Source organism: Centruroides sculpturatus, unplaced genomic scaffold (genome assembly GCF_000671375.1).
Source record: "Centruroides sculpturatus isolate CEXI.00-Female unplaced genomic scaffold, Cexi_2.0 scaffold391, whole genome shotgun sequence".
Classification (NCBI taxonomy): Eukaryota; Metazoa; Arthropoda; class Arachnida; order Scorpiones; family Buthidae; genus Centruroides; species Centruroides sculpturatus.
The window spans coordinates 505753-525297 of record NW_019384657.1 but is presented as its reverse complement, the minus strand read 5'-3'; the positions used below and the strand labels follow the sequence as shown (position 1 = coordinate 525297).

The window sequence follows — 19545 nt, the reverse complement described above, 5'->3', positions numbered from 1 at the left end:
TCTAGCTGCAAGGACCCGCTTCGCTGGGCAAAAAGTAACGATAGTGAAGATTAAGATAATTACATTATAGCTAATCTTACCCGTTTTCACAGAATGCAAGAATTAGGTCCCCCGTTTCCAGACTAATTAGAGAATTTTTACGTTTAGTCAAACGAACTATTTTCAACGTTTCTGGAACGTTTACAATCGTTCTATAATCGAACCAATATTCGAATTTTATGTTCGAATTTAATTCGAACAAATTCGAACAAAACATTCGAAATAGAAAGCCACTTTCAAATACTTTTAGCCTCACATCTCCCGCACCCTTATAGCTATCGAGACACAACCACCCCTATGCACAAATGGAGACTTGGGGCTACCACTACATACAAACACCATTCACGTGCGATGTGTAGTTTTGGCGAAAAAGTGAAATATAGGGACATACATGTCCATATATATATATATATAGATATAGATATAGATATAGATTGACAGTGATAGTGATTTATGATGATATAGAGGCTAAAAGAAAGACATGTTAGTGATACATAGTACGATCCAAAAGTTCGGGGACTACTGTAATGTGTGACAACAAAAGCATGAATTTGAAATTACAGCATATGAAATTGATTCTATCAAACCTTTCCTACGTGTTCAGGTTGATTTCGCCCATGTCACGTGATTCAACCGCGAGCGCTGTTGTTTTCTTTCGGAGATAGTTACCTTTGTTTTGCGATGTAATAAAAATGAAGTTTCAAGAACAGTGCTGCAACATTAAATTTTGTCAGCGTTTAGGTAAAACACCTACGGAGACTTTAAAATTGCTAAGAAAGGTGTACGGTGATTTTACCATGGTGAAATGGAAGGTGTACAAATGGCATCGGCGTTTTAAAGAGGGCCGAGAATCCATCGCAGACGATAAACGCTCCGGCCGACCTTCGACTTCACGGAACAAGGAAAATGTTAAGTTGGTCTCTCAATGTGTTCGCAAAGATCGTCGCCAAACCCTTGAAAAAATTGCAGCGGCTACTCACTTATCAAAAACTAGTTACCAGCGTAAAATCTTAACATGCACCGAGCAAAGGAAAAGTCACGATGGAGGTGTTTTTTGTTTCTCAAGGAATTGTTCATTTAGAATTTATTCCCGAAGGCAGAACAGTAAACAAGGAGCATTATCTAGACATTTTATGCCGTTTGAGGGAATTCATTCGTCGTAAATGGCCACAGATCTGGCAAAGTGGAGACTGGTACCTCCGCATGACAACTCAAATTAATATGCTTCCACACCCCGCCTATTCACCGGACTTAGCCCCGTGTGATTTTTATTTGTTTCCATCAATGAAAAAGCATTTGCAGGGAAGCTGTTTTGTGTCATCAGATGAGGTGAGAGCAACATCGCAGGAGGCCTTACGGGAGGTTTCAAAAATTGGCTTCCAGCAATGCTTCCAGAAGTTATACGAGCGCTGGCAAAAGTATATCGTTGCCCAAGGTGATTACTTTAAAGGTGGTTATGCATCGGCAATATAAACTTTTTAAGGTAAGGAATTTTAAGCCAAGTCCCCGAACTTTTGGATCGTACTACGTATATAAAACCTATATAAATAAAGGACAGGTGTAGTAGGCCATCAATAAATCTTCATTCATATTCTACTTTTGATAGTGCAGAATATTATATACATTACCAAACTATGTAGAGCCAATGTGAGTGTCATAAGAAATGTAATTTCTCATGTCAAAAATACAAAACTATTTCATCTCAAATACTATTTCTCACTATACTGAATCAAGTAAAATTGTATAGCACACTTTATGTAGTGTTAGAGTTAATAAATTATTTTAAAAAAATAGATTGTCTTTATGTGGATTAAATTTCTGTGGCTATTTAAATGTATCGGAGATAAGCTATGGTTTTCGTAATTATATTGTCATATACATGTAATAAAATAAAACAGAAAAATGGAAATTTATTTACTTATTTTACCATTACCTATGCATTGAACAGATATTTTATACTCAGAAAATTGTGTACAAAACTTTCATTCACAATGTGTAGCAATATAACAGTTTTAAACAGATCTTTATTTAAAACTTGGATAAATTAAATCGAAAATATAATTATTTTCGATTTATCCACATCTTCATCTGTTATTTCAAATTATTATCTTACTAATTTTTCATAAACCAAATATACTTTTTCTTTCTTTATACATGATATAAAATTAAAAAAGGTTATTACGAATAAGATTTTTTTACACAACATGGAAAAAATTTACAAAAATGCTTGAAAACATTAAAACTACTGTACCTACTAACCAAATAGATAAATCAACTTCTCGCGGTAGTGCGACTCAAACGCCAGCCATCGTTGCCGGATCTGAAGGTTAAAAAGTAGCGTGGTTGTGCCCCAAAAGTAGCGGATTTGAACTGTTTGTAGCCCAAACAATAAAAATGAATTATTTTGCAACTATGCACTTTTACTAATGTAATAAGTTTGTAATATATGTATATACATACACAGGGTGTATCAGAATGACGTTTTAAAAATTTGGGGATTGTAGAGGATAAATTTTGAACGTTTTGATATAAGGAACCTACAGCCGGAAATGAGGAACGTATAAAGTTTCTACTGCACTTTGCACGTTCTATGAGGTCGGTATGCTGAATGAAACAGCAGAATACAGTATTTATGACAAGTTTTATTGACAAAACAGTAGAGTACANTTTTTTTTTTTTTTTTTTTGACATAGGCAGCGTTTCTTAAACTAAGAGGTCGCAAGCACTTGAGGGGTAGATTAAAAATTTTAGACGGTCGCAAAACTGGAAAAACTAAGGTTTATACCTATGAAGTAAGTATGCTTTATAAAGAAATGAGCGTGTTACACATTTATTAATTAATTAATAATTATTTGTTAACTAGAAATTCTCCCGTCAAGCATGAGAGAATATTTTTATGAGAAAGTAGATTGAAGAATTGAGAAGAGCTTTAAAGTCGAGCTCGACGTTGTGATGCTATTTCTGCAGCCCTTGATAAAGCCATTCTTACTCGATGTTGCTAAAGTCAGACTTCATGGCCTTCAGAAGACTCAATTGTTCATATTCTTTTCGATCTATCAATAGAAGTTACCTAACCAATTTTACTTTTACACTTTCCCCTAGGCATTTTTTTCGACAAAATAGCGAGTCATCTTAATTTAGTCCAAAGATGAATTGTATATACTGTACATTAATTAGACGAGCGATAACGGGCTCGTTAGATCCGAAAAATTCCTGGGAATTTTTCAACCCTGTCCAGATTTGATACCTGGCCCCCCCAGAGTGATAGGCAGCCGCTTTGACCGCTCGGCCATTCAGCCGTAGTATAAGATATTCAGACATAGGGAAACCTAGTTAATACTGTACGTATATGGATAAGTCTATAGGACGTAAGTGTGACGAATCAAGATGACTGTACGATAATGTTCTTTCGTAAATTTGGCAGCCTTGCCCCCAACAGTTCTACGGAACCATTATGTTCTGTCGGAATTACTTAGTCTGTTGGGCTAGACGGTTCCTTGACGGTTATATATAATAGAATGTTTGTGTCTCTCTGTTCTAAGCTTTTTCGTCGAACCAAATTTTTCATACTACAGTTATTTTCTGGGACTGAAGAAAATATATTCTACCATGAAACTTAGCTACGTCACGCTCTTCTGATTCGATCTGCTTGAAATTCTTGATGAACATAACAATCGTAGGCTAAAATATCTAAGCTTTCAACATGGTTTTCATTTAACGTTCAGTTTTCTTACATTTCGGCCGGAAAATGCCGGTCATATCTTCTAGTTGAAGCGAGCGTTAGCGAAGCCTCTTTATGCAGCATACAGAATTGTGTTCCTTCTTGAAATCTGTTCGATCGATTTTGATTAAACTTTGCCATTTCCCATTAATTAATTGTGATGAAGAACCCAAAAATATAATGAGTTAATTTAAATGTAAAAAATAAAAGTCCATGACTTCATTTTCGAAATACAGTGGTATTAAAGTGACAATGCCTGTGCTCTCTGATGAGACTGAGCGCACCTAACATAATTTAGGGGTAGGGGTCAAAAATAAAAACAGCATTGCGTACGCCTAACGGAAAATAGGCGTGAAAAACGAACAAAACACAAGAACAAATCAATCGATGGTGATTGATTTGTTCTTGTGTTTTGTTCCTTGCACTGGTCGGATACCCTTACACTTTCCGACACGGAGAGGGCAAGGATCGTGTCTCCAATGGCCGGAAGGTGCAAGAATAGCCTCTTTTGTGACACCAAGAGCAAAGTTCACCTCTCCGCGACCTTAAAGTATAAGAATTCCCTCTTCTATGCCTAACAGGTACAGGGATCGCTACTTTCTTTCCGGTTCCGCCTGAATTTGATCGCAATACAACAAAACTGCGCGAAGTCCTAGTTACTAATGAAAGCAAGGAATTATGAATCCTAATAAAAATAACATTTTTTAAAATATTTTCATAAATTTAAAATACTCTAAACCAATTTCATTATTCGTAAAATCTCGCGAAAAATTTTCATTTAGTTTAAGTTCAAATCCAAATAAAGAGTTGACTTTTTCGTGAAAGGCATTCTTAAAAGTACAAAATAAAGAATGCGTCTGTCTCGATATGGAACGGTTCCTAGTAGTTCCGAATCCGGATAGGTTCAGACCCGAAACTATGCACCTCTATTGTGCATACCGACGTGAAATCTCGGTTATAAAATATTGATCATACGATATTTTAACTGTGATTTTATATTCGTTCGTAAATCCTCTGCATAATACTTGATAATGGAGTCATAAATGAATATATTCGAATACATAGATATGGACATCATGAAACACTACACATGAAAATAAGATGTTTTTAGAAATATACGTTAATTACTATTTAAATACATTATGTTTTTGTGACTGTGTTCTCAATACAGCGCGGGCATTACGTTCGCATGCTAACTTTTTCTGATTTTGACGTCTCGAAAACGGGTGTCCGAAATAACGGGTGTGGAAAACGAATTAAGAAAATATGGCATGTTTTTTAACATGGCTAAACAAGATGATTATCATTATCAGTAAACAATGCCCACTTGTGAGACCTGATCAACAATGCATTTGCTAACTTTAAATAATAATGCTTATATTGTCACGACAAAAGAGGAAAATATGATAACTGAGCCTTTGACCAAAAGATCAACTTTTTATTTTTATAAAAAGTTTCTGAAGGCATAGGAATTCTTTCAGAAGAATATAACTATCAGTCGACTCTTCAGTGCCACAAGTATCCCTCAAGACGAGTTTCAGTGAGTCTTAAAGAAGATGTTATAAAAACTATAGATAAGCTGTAAAAGCAAAACATTATAGCAAAAGTTATCCTATAGAATAAATTAGCAATATGGTTGTAGCAATTTTAAAAAATGTAAAATCGATAATATGTGTTGATCCTCGTGACCTAAATAAAGCTTTTCAGAGATCACATTACTGTTTTCCTAACATTGATGAAATATTACCTCGTCTTACAAAGGCTAAAATCTTTACTATAGTAAAATATGGATTTTGGCTAATCAAATTAGAAGAAAATAGGACTAGGTTGGGAACCGTTGCTATAGACCTACAATTATCTTTTAACGAGAAACAAAGTTCATTTATTATTGAAGGTAATATTAATTAATAAACTTTGTAACAAAGAAAGTTGAAGTCTGCAATTTTTAATCAAGTCTCAAAAATAAATATCTTTCTTAATCTTTTACCGATTTCCGGGGAGACTTAATTAAAACCTATAGACCTACAATTATCTTTTAACGAGAAACAAAGTTTATTTATTATTGGAGTAATATTAATTAAATAAACTTTGTAACAAAGAAAGTTGAAGTCTACAATTTTTAATTAAGTCTAATTGTAGACTTTCTTTGTTACAAAGTTTATTTAATTAATATTACCTCCAATAATAAATAAATTTTGTTTCTCGTTAAAAGATAATTATAAATCTATAGGTTTTAATTAAGTCTCCCCGGAAATAGGTAAAAGATTAAGAAAGTTATTTATTTTTGAGACTTGATTAAAAATTGCAGACTTCAACTTTCTTTGTTACAAAGTTTATTAATTAATATTACCTTCAATAATAAATGAACTTTGTTTCTCGTTAAAAAATAATTGTAGGTCTGTAGGTTTTAATTAAGTCTCCCCAAAAATCGGCAAAAGATTGAGAAAAATAATTTCTCGTGGTTGGTTTTTTAAATAACTTCTCCAAAAAACCAACTACGAGAAATTATCTTTCTCGATCTTTTTTACTTTTTACTTTTAAAGTTTTTACATTTTTAAATATACAATCTTTTTACTTTAAATATGTTTTACATTAATTAATACATTTTGTTAGAGAGTGGTTTCAATCTGGTGAGCTGTCTTGAACTGAGCTTTTTTTTTTTTTTTTTTTTTGACATAGGCAGCGTTTCTTAAACTAAGAGGTCGCAAGCACTTGAGGGGTAGATTAAAAATTTTAGACGGTCGCAAAACTGGAAAAACTAAGGTTTATACCTATGAAGTAAGTATGCTTTATAAAGAAATGAGCGTGTTACACATTTATTAATTAATTAATAATTATTTGTTAACTAGAAATTCTCCCGTCAAGCATGAGAGAATATTTTTATGAGAAAGTAGATTGAAGAATTGAGAAGAGCTTTAAAGTCGAGCTCGACGTTGTGATGCTATTTCTGCAGCCCTTGATAAAGCCATTCTTACTCGATGTTGCTAAAGTCAGACTTCATGGCCTTCAGAAGACTCAATTGTTCATATTCTTTTCGATCTATCAATAGAAGTTACCTAACCAATTTTACTTTTACACTTTCCCCTAGGCATTTTTTTCGACAAAATAGCGAGTCATCTTAATTTAGTCCAAAGATGAATTGTATATACTGTACATTAATTAGACGAGCGATAACGGGCTCGTTAGATCCGAAAAATTCCTGGGAATTTTTCAACCCTGTCCAGATTTGATACCTGGCCCCCCCAGAGTGATAGGCAGCCGCTTTGACCGCTCGGCCATTCAGCCGTAGTTTAAGATATTCAGACATAGGGAAACCTAGTTAATACTGTACGTATATGGATAAGTCTATAGGACGTAAGTGTGACGAATCAAGATGACTGTACGATAATGTTCTTTCGTAAATTTGGCAGCCTTGCCCCCAACAGTTCTACGGAACCATTATGTTCTGTCGGAATTACTTAGTCTGTTGGGCTAGACGGTTCCTTGACGGTTATATATAATAGAATGTTTGTGTCTCTCTGTTCTAAGCTTTTTCGTCGAACCAAATTTTTCATACTACAGTTATTTTCTGGGACTGAAGAAAATATATTCTACCATGAAACTTAGCTACGTCACGCTCTTCTGATTCGATCTGCTTGAAATTCTTGATGAACATAACAATCGTAGGCTAAAATATCTAAGCTTTCAACATGGTTTTCATTTAACGTTCAGTTTTCTTACATTTCGGCCGGAAAATGCCGGTCATATCTTCTAGTTGAAGCGAGCGTTAGCGAAGCCTCTTTATGCAGCATACAGAATTGTGTTCCTTCTTGAAATCTGTTCGATCGATTTTGATTAAACTTTGCCATTTCCCATTAATTAATTGTGATGAAGAACCCAAAAATATAATGAGTTAATTTAAATGTAAAAAATAAAAGTCCATGACTTCATTTTCGAAATACAGTGGTATTAAAGTGACAATGCCTGTGCTCTCTGATGAGACTGAGCGCACCTAACATAATTTAGGGGTAGGGGTCAAAAATAAAAACAGCATTGCGTACGCCTAACGGAAAATAGGCGTGAAAAACGAACAAAACACAAGAACAAATCAATCGATGGTGATTGATTTGTTCTTGTGTTTTGTTCCTTGCACTGGTCGGATACCCTTACACTTTCCGACACGGAGAGGGCAAGGATCGTGTCTCCAATGGCCGGAAGGTGCAAGAATAGCCTCTTTTGTGACACCAAGAGCAAAGTTCACCTCTCCGCGACCTTAAAGTATAAGAATTCCCTCTTCTATGCCTAACAGGTACAGGGATCGCTACTTTCTTTCCGGTTCCGCCTGAATTTGATCGCAATACAACAAAACTGCGCGAAGTCCTAGTTACTAATGAAAGCAAGGAATTATGAATCCTAATAAAAATAACATTTTTTAAAATATTTTCATAAATTTAAAATACTCTAAACCAATTTCATTATTCGTAAAATCTCGCGAAAAATTTTCATTTAGTTTAAGTTCAAATCCAAATAAAGAGTTGACTTTTTCGTGAAAGGCATTCTTAAAAGTACAAAATAAAGAATGCGTCTGTCTCGATATGGAACGGTTCCTAGTAGTTCCGAATCCGGATAGGTTCAGACCCGAAACTATGCACCTCTATTGTGCATACCGACGTGAAATCTCGGTTATAAAATATTGATCATACGATATTTTAACTGTGATTTTATATTCGTTCGTAAATCCTCTGCATAATACTTGATAATGGAGTCATAAATGAATATATTCGAATACATAGATATGGACATCATGAAACACTACACATGAAAATAAGATGTTTTTAGAAATATACGTTAATTACTATTTAAATACATTATGTTTTTGTGACTGTGTTCTCAATACAGCGCGGGCATTACGTTCGCATGCTAACTTTTTCTGATTTTGACGTCTCGAAAACGGGTGTCCGAAATAACGGGTGTGGAAAACGAATTAAGAAAATATGGCATGTTTTTTAACATGGCTAAACAAGATGATTATCATTATCAGTAAACAATGCCCACTTGTGAGACCTGATCAACAATGCATTTGCTAACTTTAAATAATAATGCTTATATTGTCACGACAAAAGAGGAAAATATGATAACTGAGCCTTTGACCAAAAGATCAACTTTTTATTTTTATAAAAAGTTTCTGAAGGCATAGGAATTCTTTCAGAAGAATATAACTATCAGTCGACTCTTCAGTGCCACAAGTATCCCTCAAGACGAGTTTCAGTGAGTCTTAAAGAAGATGTTATAAAAACTATAGATAAGCTGTAAAAGCAAAACATTATAGCAAAAGTTATCCTATAGAATAAATTAGCAATATGGTTGTAGCAATTTTAAAAAATGTAAAATCGATAATATGTGTTGATCCTCGTGACCTAAATAAAGCTTTTCAGAGATCACATTACTGTTTTCCTAACATTGATGAAATATTACCTCGTCTTACAAAGGCTAAAATCTTTACTATAGTAAAATATGGATTTTGGCTAATCAAATTAGAAGAAAATAGGACTTATCTGATAACATTCTGGACACCTAAAATGAAGATAGAGATGGTGAAGATGCACAAGTCCGTGATGCGCTATCAATAAATGTATTTTTTATTTTATTATACAGTGTTTACGTATTTTATTTGGGGCTTTCGTGTTTTAATATATTATTCAGGCATGTAATTGTGTTATTTTTATCATAAATTATGTGAATTTGCTGTTTTAAGTTTATCGAAATAGGTATAGTTCAGAGAATGGATTAATTAACTTTCCATTATTTCTTATAGAAAAAAATTGATTCGGTGTTCGAATGACCTGGAATGAATTAAGTTCGAAGTACGGGACACCACTGTGCCCCGTACTTCGATAATTCAATGTATTCAATGAATTCAAATGTATTCAATAAATGAAATAGATACCGACTGATATAACGAAAATCAAGTTTTGAAAATTAAGAATTTACAAATGAATTTACAAAAGCACATTGAATGGTTAAGGAGTTTCCTCACTAGAAGTTGATTCAAAAGTCCCAATTATTTCCCATAAGAAATGTGTAAATTTTTTCCGTATAAAATGTTTAAGAAAATTTTCCTCACGTAAACTGAAATTCTTGTCCACCACCGAAAAATTTATTTTCTTAAGTTTTTCAGCTGCATCCTATAGAAAATTTTATAGACTTAATTGCACATGGAAAAATAAATCATATTAGGAAATGTACAGAATTTCTTGTGTCATTGTGCATGAGACTTTGAACACTAATTTTACAATTTTATTACACAATTTTCACGGACTAATTCAGAAGTAACATTCAATTAGCTTGAAGAAATAAAAAAAAATCTTAACACATCGTAAATAGATTAATAAAAAAATTTTAAAAATGATCAGTTATGCAAAGTAACAGAACAGTTATTATTCATTTTTGCGAAAAATTTTTAATAAAAAATGTACGTTAATATGAAGACTGAATTTGACGTTACTACGTTTTTCACTTTCCAAATCGATTAACTCCGTCAATCACATCAAAATCGTAATAATAACGATTACAGCATATCTTTGCTATCTTATACATTTTATATGTCGTTAAATAAAAGATACATCTACTATAATACATTCTACAATGTTTATTTCAATTTATATTTTACAAGGAATTTTAATAAATGTATATTACTTTGTCACTTTTCTTCACCTTTTTGTTATATGGAGTTAATCAATTTGGAAAGTGAACGGCTCATTTATACACCTGCACCAATTGCTGATGATTTACTTTTTGATGAAATCACTCCCATTTAGAAATTGCGCAATTAATGAACAAAAATCAGTTTTGGATTTGATGTACAGTATTTCCACTCCAGTCTTTGACAACAGAAACCTCTGAATTAACGAGCAATTATTTATTGTGACATCGTTACATCGCCGGACTGCAATTTTTAATCATATTTTTAATTTACTGTATTTAATTTAAAACATATGCTTTTCACCTCAAATTAGTACTGTAGTGTTTTGCCTCTGTACATCACACTTTTCCTTTAACAATAGAGTCGTTCCGGTCATCTATTAACTGCTTTCAGGAGAAAAGTTTGAATTGAAATAATGTGTCTTCCGGTTTGTACTGGACGTTCGTATATAGTTAATTAGAGCCTCCTGTCCCTAAGGTTTCCACATCTGATCTCATGTTTCATCTTACTAACTTCGTTCTCGAGATTAAGGAAAGACACACGGACGACAGTGGGAATTTATAGGTCTACAATATTTTAAAAATTGCAGCACAGTGAAAGTCATTCACATTAATACCACTAAGAAAAAGCTGGACACTTAATTCAGACCCCCCAGAGTGTGATACTGTTTTTGAACACGATTACAGCCAAACGGAAGTTCGAGAATACATTATTTACTTTGTGGTTTTTCTCTGTAGACATTTTCTGAAAAAACTCAATGTCAAGTTTGCATTGAGGCATCTACATTCAGTACTTTTTTCAATTTAAAAAGCTGAACCTGACTCACTCGCTTGGGAAGCAAGTACTGTACTCAACCGCTGAACTACCTATGCTCATCTCTACAAGGAATTTGACTTAAAATCATCAGTGACTTACTTCCAACATCATTTCACATTCAAATAATCAACTAAGACGATCCATTCAGCATTGCAGCATTTTCGCGTTACCCAAAAAACACAAACAATCAGTCAAATTAATTTACTGCGTTCGACATTTCCCATCGTCATTATAGCAGTTCGAAAATTGAAACGCAGTCTATTTTATGTTTTTAGTTTCAGTTTGATAAGCAGAATAACGTTTGTTATTCTTCTTGTCAAACGGAAACTAAAAACATAATGAACATGTCTCAGTCGTTGGTAATGAACATGTTTGTCGTTTGATAGAAATTATTCAATCTTCGCATGTTACATTGAGTTAGTTAATTCGATGTACGACAATCATGGTGGTGATCAGAAGACTACTCGATATTTCTTCGTTGAATTTCTACGTAAAGATGAGCCAATGTCATCGAGATTGCTTTAGAGATAATAGTCAACTGTTTAATTAAGAGACAATTGTTGTGGTAGGCATCGATAATTCAATGGTAGAACAATTACCTGTCACGTAGGTGATGCAGATCGATGCAAATCGCTAGTATTTCGTTTTATCGAATATAGCATACTTTTACTGTTTAGTGCATGTATTGTCGATGTGTTGACTATTATCTCTAAAGCAATCTCGATGACATTGGCTCATCTTTACGTAGAAATTCAACGAAGAAATATCGAGTGGTCTTCTGATCACCACCATGATTGTCGTACATCGAATTAACTAACTCAATGTAACATGCGAAGATTGAATAATTTCTATCAAACGACAGACATGTTCATTACCAACGACTGAGACATGTTCATTATGTTTTTAGTTTCCGTTTGACAAGAAGAATAACAAACGTTATTCTGCTTATCAAACTGAAACTAAAAACATAAAATAGACTGCGTTTCAATTTTCGAACTGCTATAATGACGATGAAGAAATGTTTTCTACGAATTAGTTTTGCGTACGCTGTATCCTAATCGTAGAATTAAATTAGCCTAATAAATAAGAAACTCGAAAGCATTGAATTCGATTTGTGAATTCACTTTTCCAAAAATAGATTTTACAGAAATCTGTACTGCGCGAGTGCTAAGTGCATTGTACAGGAATCTCCGATTTTAAACTACTACTACTAATAATAATAATTATAAAAATCTTTCGCAGTGATTATCTAGTATGCCACCGCGTGGAATCAAACCACCAACCTCTTTGTTAACAGCCGAACGCACTAATCAATTGTGCCACGATGATACGAGCCTAACTGATCTCAAAAATCTATTACAACGTTCTTAAAATACCGATACAATTACCGTCATCGGCTGGCTTTTTTAGAGAATAAAGCATTCATGCCGTTATTTCCTGTTCAAATAAATATTGTCTCTCTGTCAATCATCGACCTGAAGCAGAACTGAAGATATAAATTTGACTATAAGATATTTCATCACTCCTCTTCTTATAAGCGTACCAAGAACAGCGATAATGGAAAATTCCGACACCATCAGAATGTTTAAAGTTTAGCAATACTACATTTAAAAGTTTTGTACTTTTCGTTTGGTTTACAATATCGAAAATTCGACACACTACTCATTTTATCACATTCGCAATTAAATACATGAAAGTGTCTTTGCGATCGGCGGAATCTACTTTTCACTTGTCGTCGATAACTTGGCTCAGACAAAACGAATTCGACTGGGCGAATAAAAAAATAAACTCGAATTACATCGGACGGGAATGAGAATCCGGATCAGTCTTGTGGAAGATAAGTATTTTAACAGTGAACCATCCATACGTCTGCTAGGATACTCATCTTCATACTATAACTAATATTTTGATAAGCACGGTACATCGTCTTTACTTCAACCATAAATATACGTTTACATAGCTTTTCACAAACGATATTACTCGTATTATTCACTACTATTTCAAGTCATCGCATCACTCAAAACTTGTGCCAATAAACAAGTTTCCTTTCGTATTACGTTGCAACTTGTGAAATTGCCAGTTACTTCATATCGAGAGTTAGCAATATAACCTTTACTGCAATTTCGGAGTAGTTCTAAGATTGCAGAGATATAACAAATGTTGTATCTCGTATACAAAAGCAAAAATAAGAATTTAACTGGCATTGTTCTATCGATTCTCGTAGGGTGGTTGTAATAATAATACCTTGTATATACGAGGTATGTTAGAGCTTGTGTATAAGTGTATGATGGCAATATATCCGACATTTCCGAGAACTATCAGCGTATTTACGTATTTAACAGATAAAGAACTTCAGCCCAATTTTAGATAACAATTTTCAAGTTTTTATGAAATATTTTCAAAAAGAGAAACAAATCAGTCTCTCTCTTAAAAAAGATCGTTCAGAAACCGGAATTTAACTGGAAAAAGAATCATCTCACTTTGTTTATTTAAAATAACTAAAGCAAAATATTGAAATTGAAGATGATGTTTTATTTTATTTTAACGAATTGACTAAAAATATTGCGAAACTTCCCTCAATCACAACGACTAAACTTTCATTATTTTCTATAAGTTATAATTTACAACACAGAATCAGAGGATGATGCATTTTTTTGTTTAGTAATAGATAATTACTAAACAAAAAATGCATCATCCTCTGGTTTTAAATAATTAAATTAAATTGTTCGAAGGTTCTTATTTCTATTGAGTGGATCGAAAACGTTCGTTTTTAATAAACTCCCTCAGCAAATAATAAAATGTTGGTTACGTAATTTATTGCTTCTTATTTAATTTTTTAAAACCAATCTCACAGAAAGGTTCTTATAAATGAAAATCTGGTTTTCTAGAATATATTTATACATAAAATGATTTCACAATAAAAATCATAAATAATCTAAGAGCAATAAAATTATATAATACTTGTAAGAATATCTGATTAATATTTTCAAACGATTAGAGAAAGACTTATCAATCACGAAAGGATATTTACATCCTACACGCATACTTATCACTATAAATTTCGTGTTTTCAGTCAAAGAATAGAACAAATATACATTTTTGTTATAATGAATATATTATAATACTAATATGAAAGAAAATAAATCTTCACTTAGACTTAATAATATAATAAATCTTAATTTAAATAGTGAAGAGAACTTCCAGGATATGTCACTATTCGTTAATTCATTTTATAAGAAAAACAAATACATTAATAAAACGTTAACAAAATTAAATGAAATTTTGATCTGTTAGTATTTTACTTATAAATTTATGAAGTGAATTTAAAATTTATAAATTATTCGATTGTTAAGTAGCTGAATAACGTTAAGTCAATTGAGAAGTTGTGTAAACACGTGTAGATAATGCTACTATGCATTTCAAAATATTGCTATTAAGAAATAAGATAATTCAGAAGTCTATGATAAAATTATATTATACATGTATTTACACAGATGTCAGAGGTCAGTTTATGATTATCGCATCTTAATTATTTGTGTTACTGGACATTTATTATTATTACATGCCCCAGATTTTGATAATCATAGATCAAGGCAAGCTTAATAAACTTTAATTACTTTTTTATAGTAAACAAAAATTAATATTCCGTGAAGTAGCTTCGTTTTAATATTTTAATGTTTAATTATTTCTCTAGCAAAGTTTTATTTAATTTGGCTTGTTCTTATACATGCAGAGATTGCCCCAAAGCAATGGAGAATATATTTATTAAAACAGTATAAATATATTAAATGTTATCAGATATTCTTTTTCAAAATATTCACTTCNAAATTTTTCTTTTGTTAATAGAAAGGTCTACCGTTTTTTTTTTATGTATCACTGTTACAGTTTATGCTATTTATTGAAATACTAACTGTTCCTATGTTCTGAACATTTTTAATCTAATTTTTCATTTATTATCTCATTTTACAATTTTCTCACATAGTTCTGATCGGTAAGACAGCTTAAAATTCATGAAGAATCTAATAGTTATCATTAACATATTTATAGTTTTATAGTAAAATTTAAAATAAAAAATATATTTTATAATGGATTAAAGCAAAGATTACAGTAAGGTTTTCTATCTTACGGTATATCAAACATAGAAATGTTCATTGATAATCAAATAATTCAAATTCAATTATTATATTACTCAAAGCATTAGTTCAATAAATTGAAACAAATTACAGGATATATAGAAGTTTACCATCTTCTGTTTATGTGTTGATAATTGCATAAATTCAAAAACTTTAAACTAATAAAAACTTAAAAATAAAATTTTATAAGATATAGTATAAACCATTATTTTTTCTAATATCATATAACAATTAAATTAATAATTAAAGATAAATTGTATCAAAAATGTTAAAAATTTCAGCATGGTTTTTAATGTTAATTTGATAATTAGTTCAGCAGAAAATTTGTTACAACTACTACTTTAGATCATCATCAAATATATTTCAAGGAACCAAATGTTTTGGACCTTAGAAGTAGATTTAATGATGATCTAAAACTTCGACATGGATGCTATTAAATGCTGTTACAACTATTTCTTCTTTTTTCAGAATATATATCCTAACTGTAATTTAACATTGCTTATGAACCATTTTCCATTTAACTTTATTTTCCAAATTTCGTATATATCTTAATCTCATTTTTATAGTTGTATATCGATCTCATTTATATATTATACAGTTATTATATTCAAGTAATAATTGTTTTAGATTATTAAATTTTAAAAATAAAAATTTTCATTTAAGTTCAGATATAGATGTAAATATTAATTCAGTTTTAATTGCATAAAAATTATATAATGCAGCATTTTCTTTAAATCTTAGTAAAAAATTTTATAATTTTAATATTTACATGTTTATAAGAAAAATAAGAAAAATACTGACCATTTCGTCGTCTTCTCCAACATTTATCTTGTCTTGATACGACTTTGTATTTCCCATTTTGATCTTATTCTTAATTTTACGTCAGAAGTAACACTATAAAAGTAAAAATTCATAAACGTATTCTTTATCTATTGAATGCAGTTCATTATTGAAACGGCCATATCTCAGGAAGTGGCAAATAAATCAGGAAATTATCCCGAACAGGATAACTCATCTACAGTTTATATTATGAAATATTTTAGATAACAGAACTTAACTGATTTAATTTCGCGATTTTTTTACTATTATTAAATATTTTGGAACTTGTTTATTTGAGATATTGCCACATCAAAACTTTATCTATTAAATACTTTCCTTTATAAATTCATTTAGTGCACTAGAAATAAGTTACTCATAATAATTTAATAAATTTTAATCAAAACAGTTTCTTTAATTAAATAACAATTACAATTTACATATATTTAAATAGAAATATTAAAAATAAGCTATCTATATTCTATAACCAAGTAGTGTGTACAGTTATTATGCAACATATTAAAATTTTAATTATAAATTATAATATTAGTATATTATTTTTAATTAAATATATTAATAAAATTTATATAATTTAATGTTTATATAGCGTATCTTAAATTTAACAAATTACCAAATGTTTATGTATAAAAAATATTTTTCGTAACAGAATTTCTGCATTTATAAATACATTCTATAAATGTGAAATTAAAATACAATAAAAATGAAATTTTTATATTGACATATTGACATTTAAACTCCAAATTTTGGTTAATTATTTTCTGTAAAAAATAATATAAAGTATGATATTTGCATTCGAATTGCAATAAACTTATAATTAACTATATATAACATTTATGACGTGAAGTTTTATATTCAAAGGTTAGAGTAGTCATAGAAATTGTTTTAAATCATTCTATAACGTTTAGGATGAGTTTATTATTTAAAAATTTCGGAACAATTTAAACTTCTTGTTTCATAAAACAAGAAGCTTTAACAAAAAAGTTTTATTTTATAAAATTAATATTTGTAAATGATACATGAATAAATTCATACTTACGTATAGGATGTCAAAATTCATCATATGTATGCACTTGAAAGTATAACAGTAATAATATATTTTACATTAGAGAATTCTTGCAGATTCCGCAACAAACTTGAAGGACTTCAACTTAACTGGACTAATATATATCAGTCATGTGATTAATACATCCCTTTCTGTGGTACATAATGATCTTTAGCAAGGTTTCTTAATCACTGTTTATAAAATTGAAGTGACTTTGAACTGTCTAAAACTTTTTGCACATAATCAGATCGTATAAGGTTTAAAGATAAATTAACTATAAATTAAGCTTCCTTTTTATAAAGACAAATGGAAACTTATGGAATAGTGTGAAAAATTATTAAATAAATATTAAATTAATTAAACATTGTGTATGAACTAACAATCATCGAATATCTAAAATTGAATCGCGAGCGTCAGTAACTTATCAATCACGTGATTTTTTATCACAATTTATTACTGTATTCGTTCTTTTACATAAATATTTAATTATGCGATAGAAGAAAGTGACAAGAATTCAATTTTTCAAATAACTAATAATACATTGTGTAATCTTAATGCTGTTTTGCCCACATCGATTTATACAGTTATGTATTTTGTCTATTTTATAATTCATGCTATGAAATCATTTGTTCATCCAAAACGCAACGAGATAACCTAACTTTAGTGGTTGCGCTGCATTTTTATGATTTCGATAAGTTTAGCTCTAGAAATTAAACATCTTATCATTGTCGAAAAAATTAAAATTATATACAGCTTATAAGTAATGTATACAGATCTAGATATTTTAATTTGATATATTTTATCCTAGATAATTAATTAACGTATTATACTATATAGTTTATTACGTAAGACGTTTCTTTCAGAATGAATAAAGGAAAAGGATGATATAATAAGAATGAAATAAGGATGAAATAATATCCTGGAGACATGTTTAATATTAATAAATTGCTACGTCTTTGATGATGTTAACTATACAGCCGAACAATGAGAAATTCTTCCAATGAATTAGAGTTCAAATTCGATTCCGACATTTCTTACAAATACAGGAATAAAAAGTCCATTTCTTGTCTGTCGACGAACTTATCATGAAAGTCGATTATTTTGTTACAAGTTAATGGTTGCACTTATTTTGTGTATATTGTTATTGTTAGAGTTCAAATGTTTTCTTACTTCGTTCTTTTTCACATCTCAGAAACATGGCCAGTGTTTTGGCGTAGTCGACTTTTATCCTTAGGTTTTCATTTGGTTCAATATGCAAAATCCCGTTAAAAAATCCTGAAACGAGCTGCTTAACTTTCCCTCCAATATTTAAAATTGCATATGGCGTCATTTGTTATGATGTTTTATTTTAAATACTGATATTTTTGTGGTTGACTACACCTATAACACTATACTTATGGAACTCAAAATCATGTATAAACACAATATTTATGGCACAGCTGACACAAACACTGTGTTTATACATAATTTTGATTTCCATAAGTATAGTGTTATAGTTGTTGTTTAACCACAAAATATCGTATGGCAATTCGTTTATAATTAGCGATTATGGCATTCATGGAAATTGACCACTCGCTTTGCTCGTTTACCAAACTTAATCGCCTATATTATAAACTAATTGCATAATATACTATTATATAATTGTTTATTATAAAATGACAAAGAAAAATTTAGTTTTGAGGGTAGAAATGAGTTTTATTTAAAAAAAATTGTAAATCTATCAATAATCTATACCAACGGTTCCCAACCTTTTTCGGGTGGCGACCCCTTTTTATAAAAGCCAAGTGACCCGCGACCCCAATACTATTGAAAAAGACATTTTTAATAAGGTAATTAAAAAAAACAACGAAATTAGTTTTTTAGTATAATTTTATTTTAAATTATGTCTAATAATTTAATGCGATTGTTGAAATTGTATGTTATTAACCAGCCTTAAAATTCGCGGGTGAGTTTTTGTTAACGCCAACCTCATGTCATTCTCAACATTTAATTTATTCCTCTCAAACTCTCAACACATGATTCAACCAACTGTGACGGAATAGCGTACCTATATTACACTTATTTTAATTTTTAAAAAATACAGTCGACCCCCCCTATAACACAATAGATACGTTCCGTTTTTTATGAAATTAATGTTTTAGGAGACCTTGCCAATCACAGCCCGACACGTGTGAAGTTTACGGACTACGGGTGTTTGAAAGGTTTTCTTCCATAAAATTAATCGATTCCTAGACTAATTCGACTCAACATTTCCAAAATACGTATATTTTTTGGG

At 30.9% G+C, this 19545-nt stretch overlaps 1 protein-coding gene and 1 long non-coding RNA gene across 2 annotated transcripts in view; one reads left to right on the top strand and one right to left on the bottom strand.

Moving 5' to 3' along the window:
* The window catches only part of LOC111626477 (probable cation-transporting ATPase 13A3), a 52710-nt gene extending 36361 nt beyond the window's left edge, over positions 1–16349 (bottom strand). The window contains exon 1 of the mRNA XM_023369853.1: positions 16193–16349. Coding sequence (XP_023225621.1) covers positions 16193–16249 — 57 coding nt within the window. The 5' untranslated portion in view covers positions 16250–16349. The remainder of the gene's footprint in view (positions 1–16192) is intronic.
* Positions 5940–7786, top strand: LOC111626470. Its single transcript, XR_002756886.1, has 3 exons — positions 5940–6017; positions 6440–6538; positions 6610–7786. It is a non-coding gene; the product is annotated as an uncharacterized LOC111626470 (long non-coding RNA).
* Positions 16350–19545: the final 3196 nt, after the last annotated feature.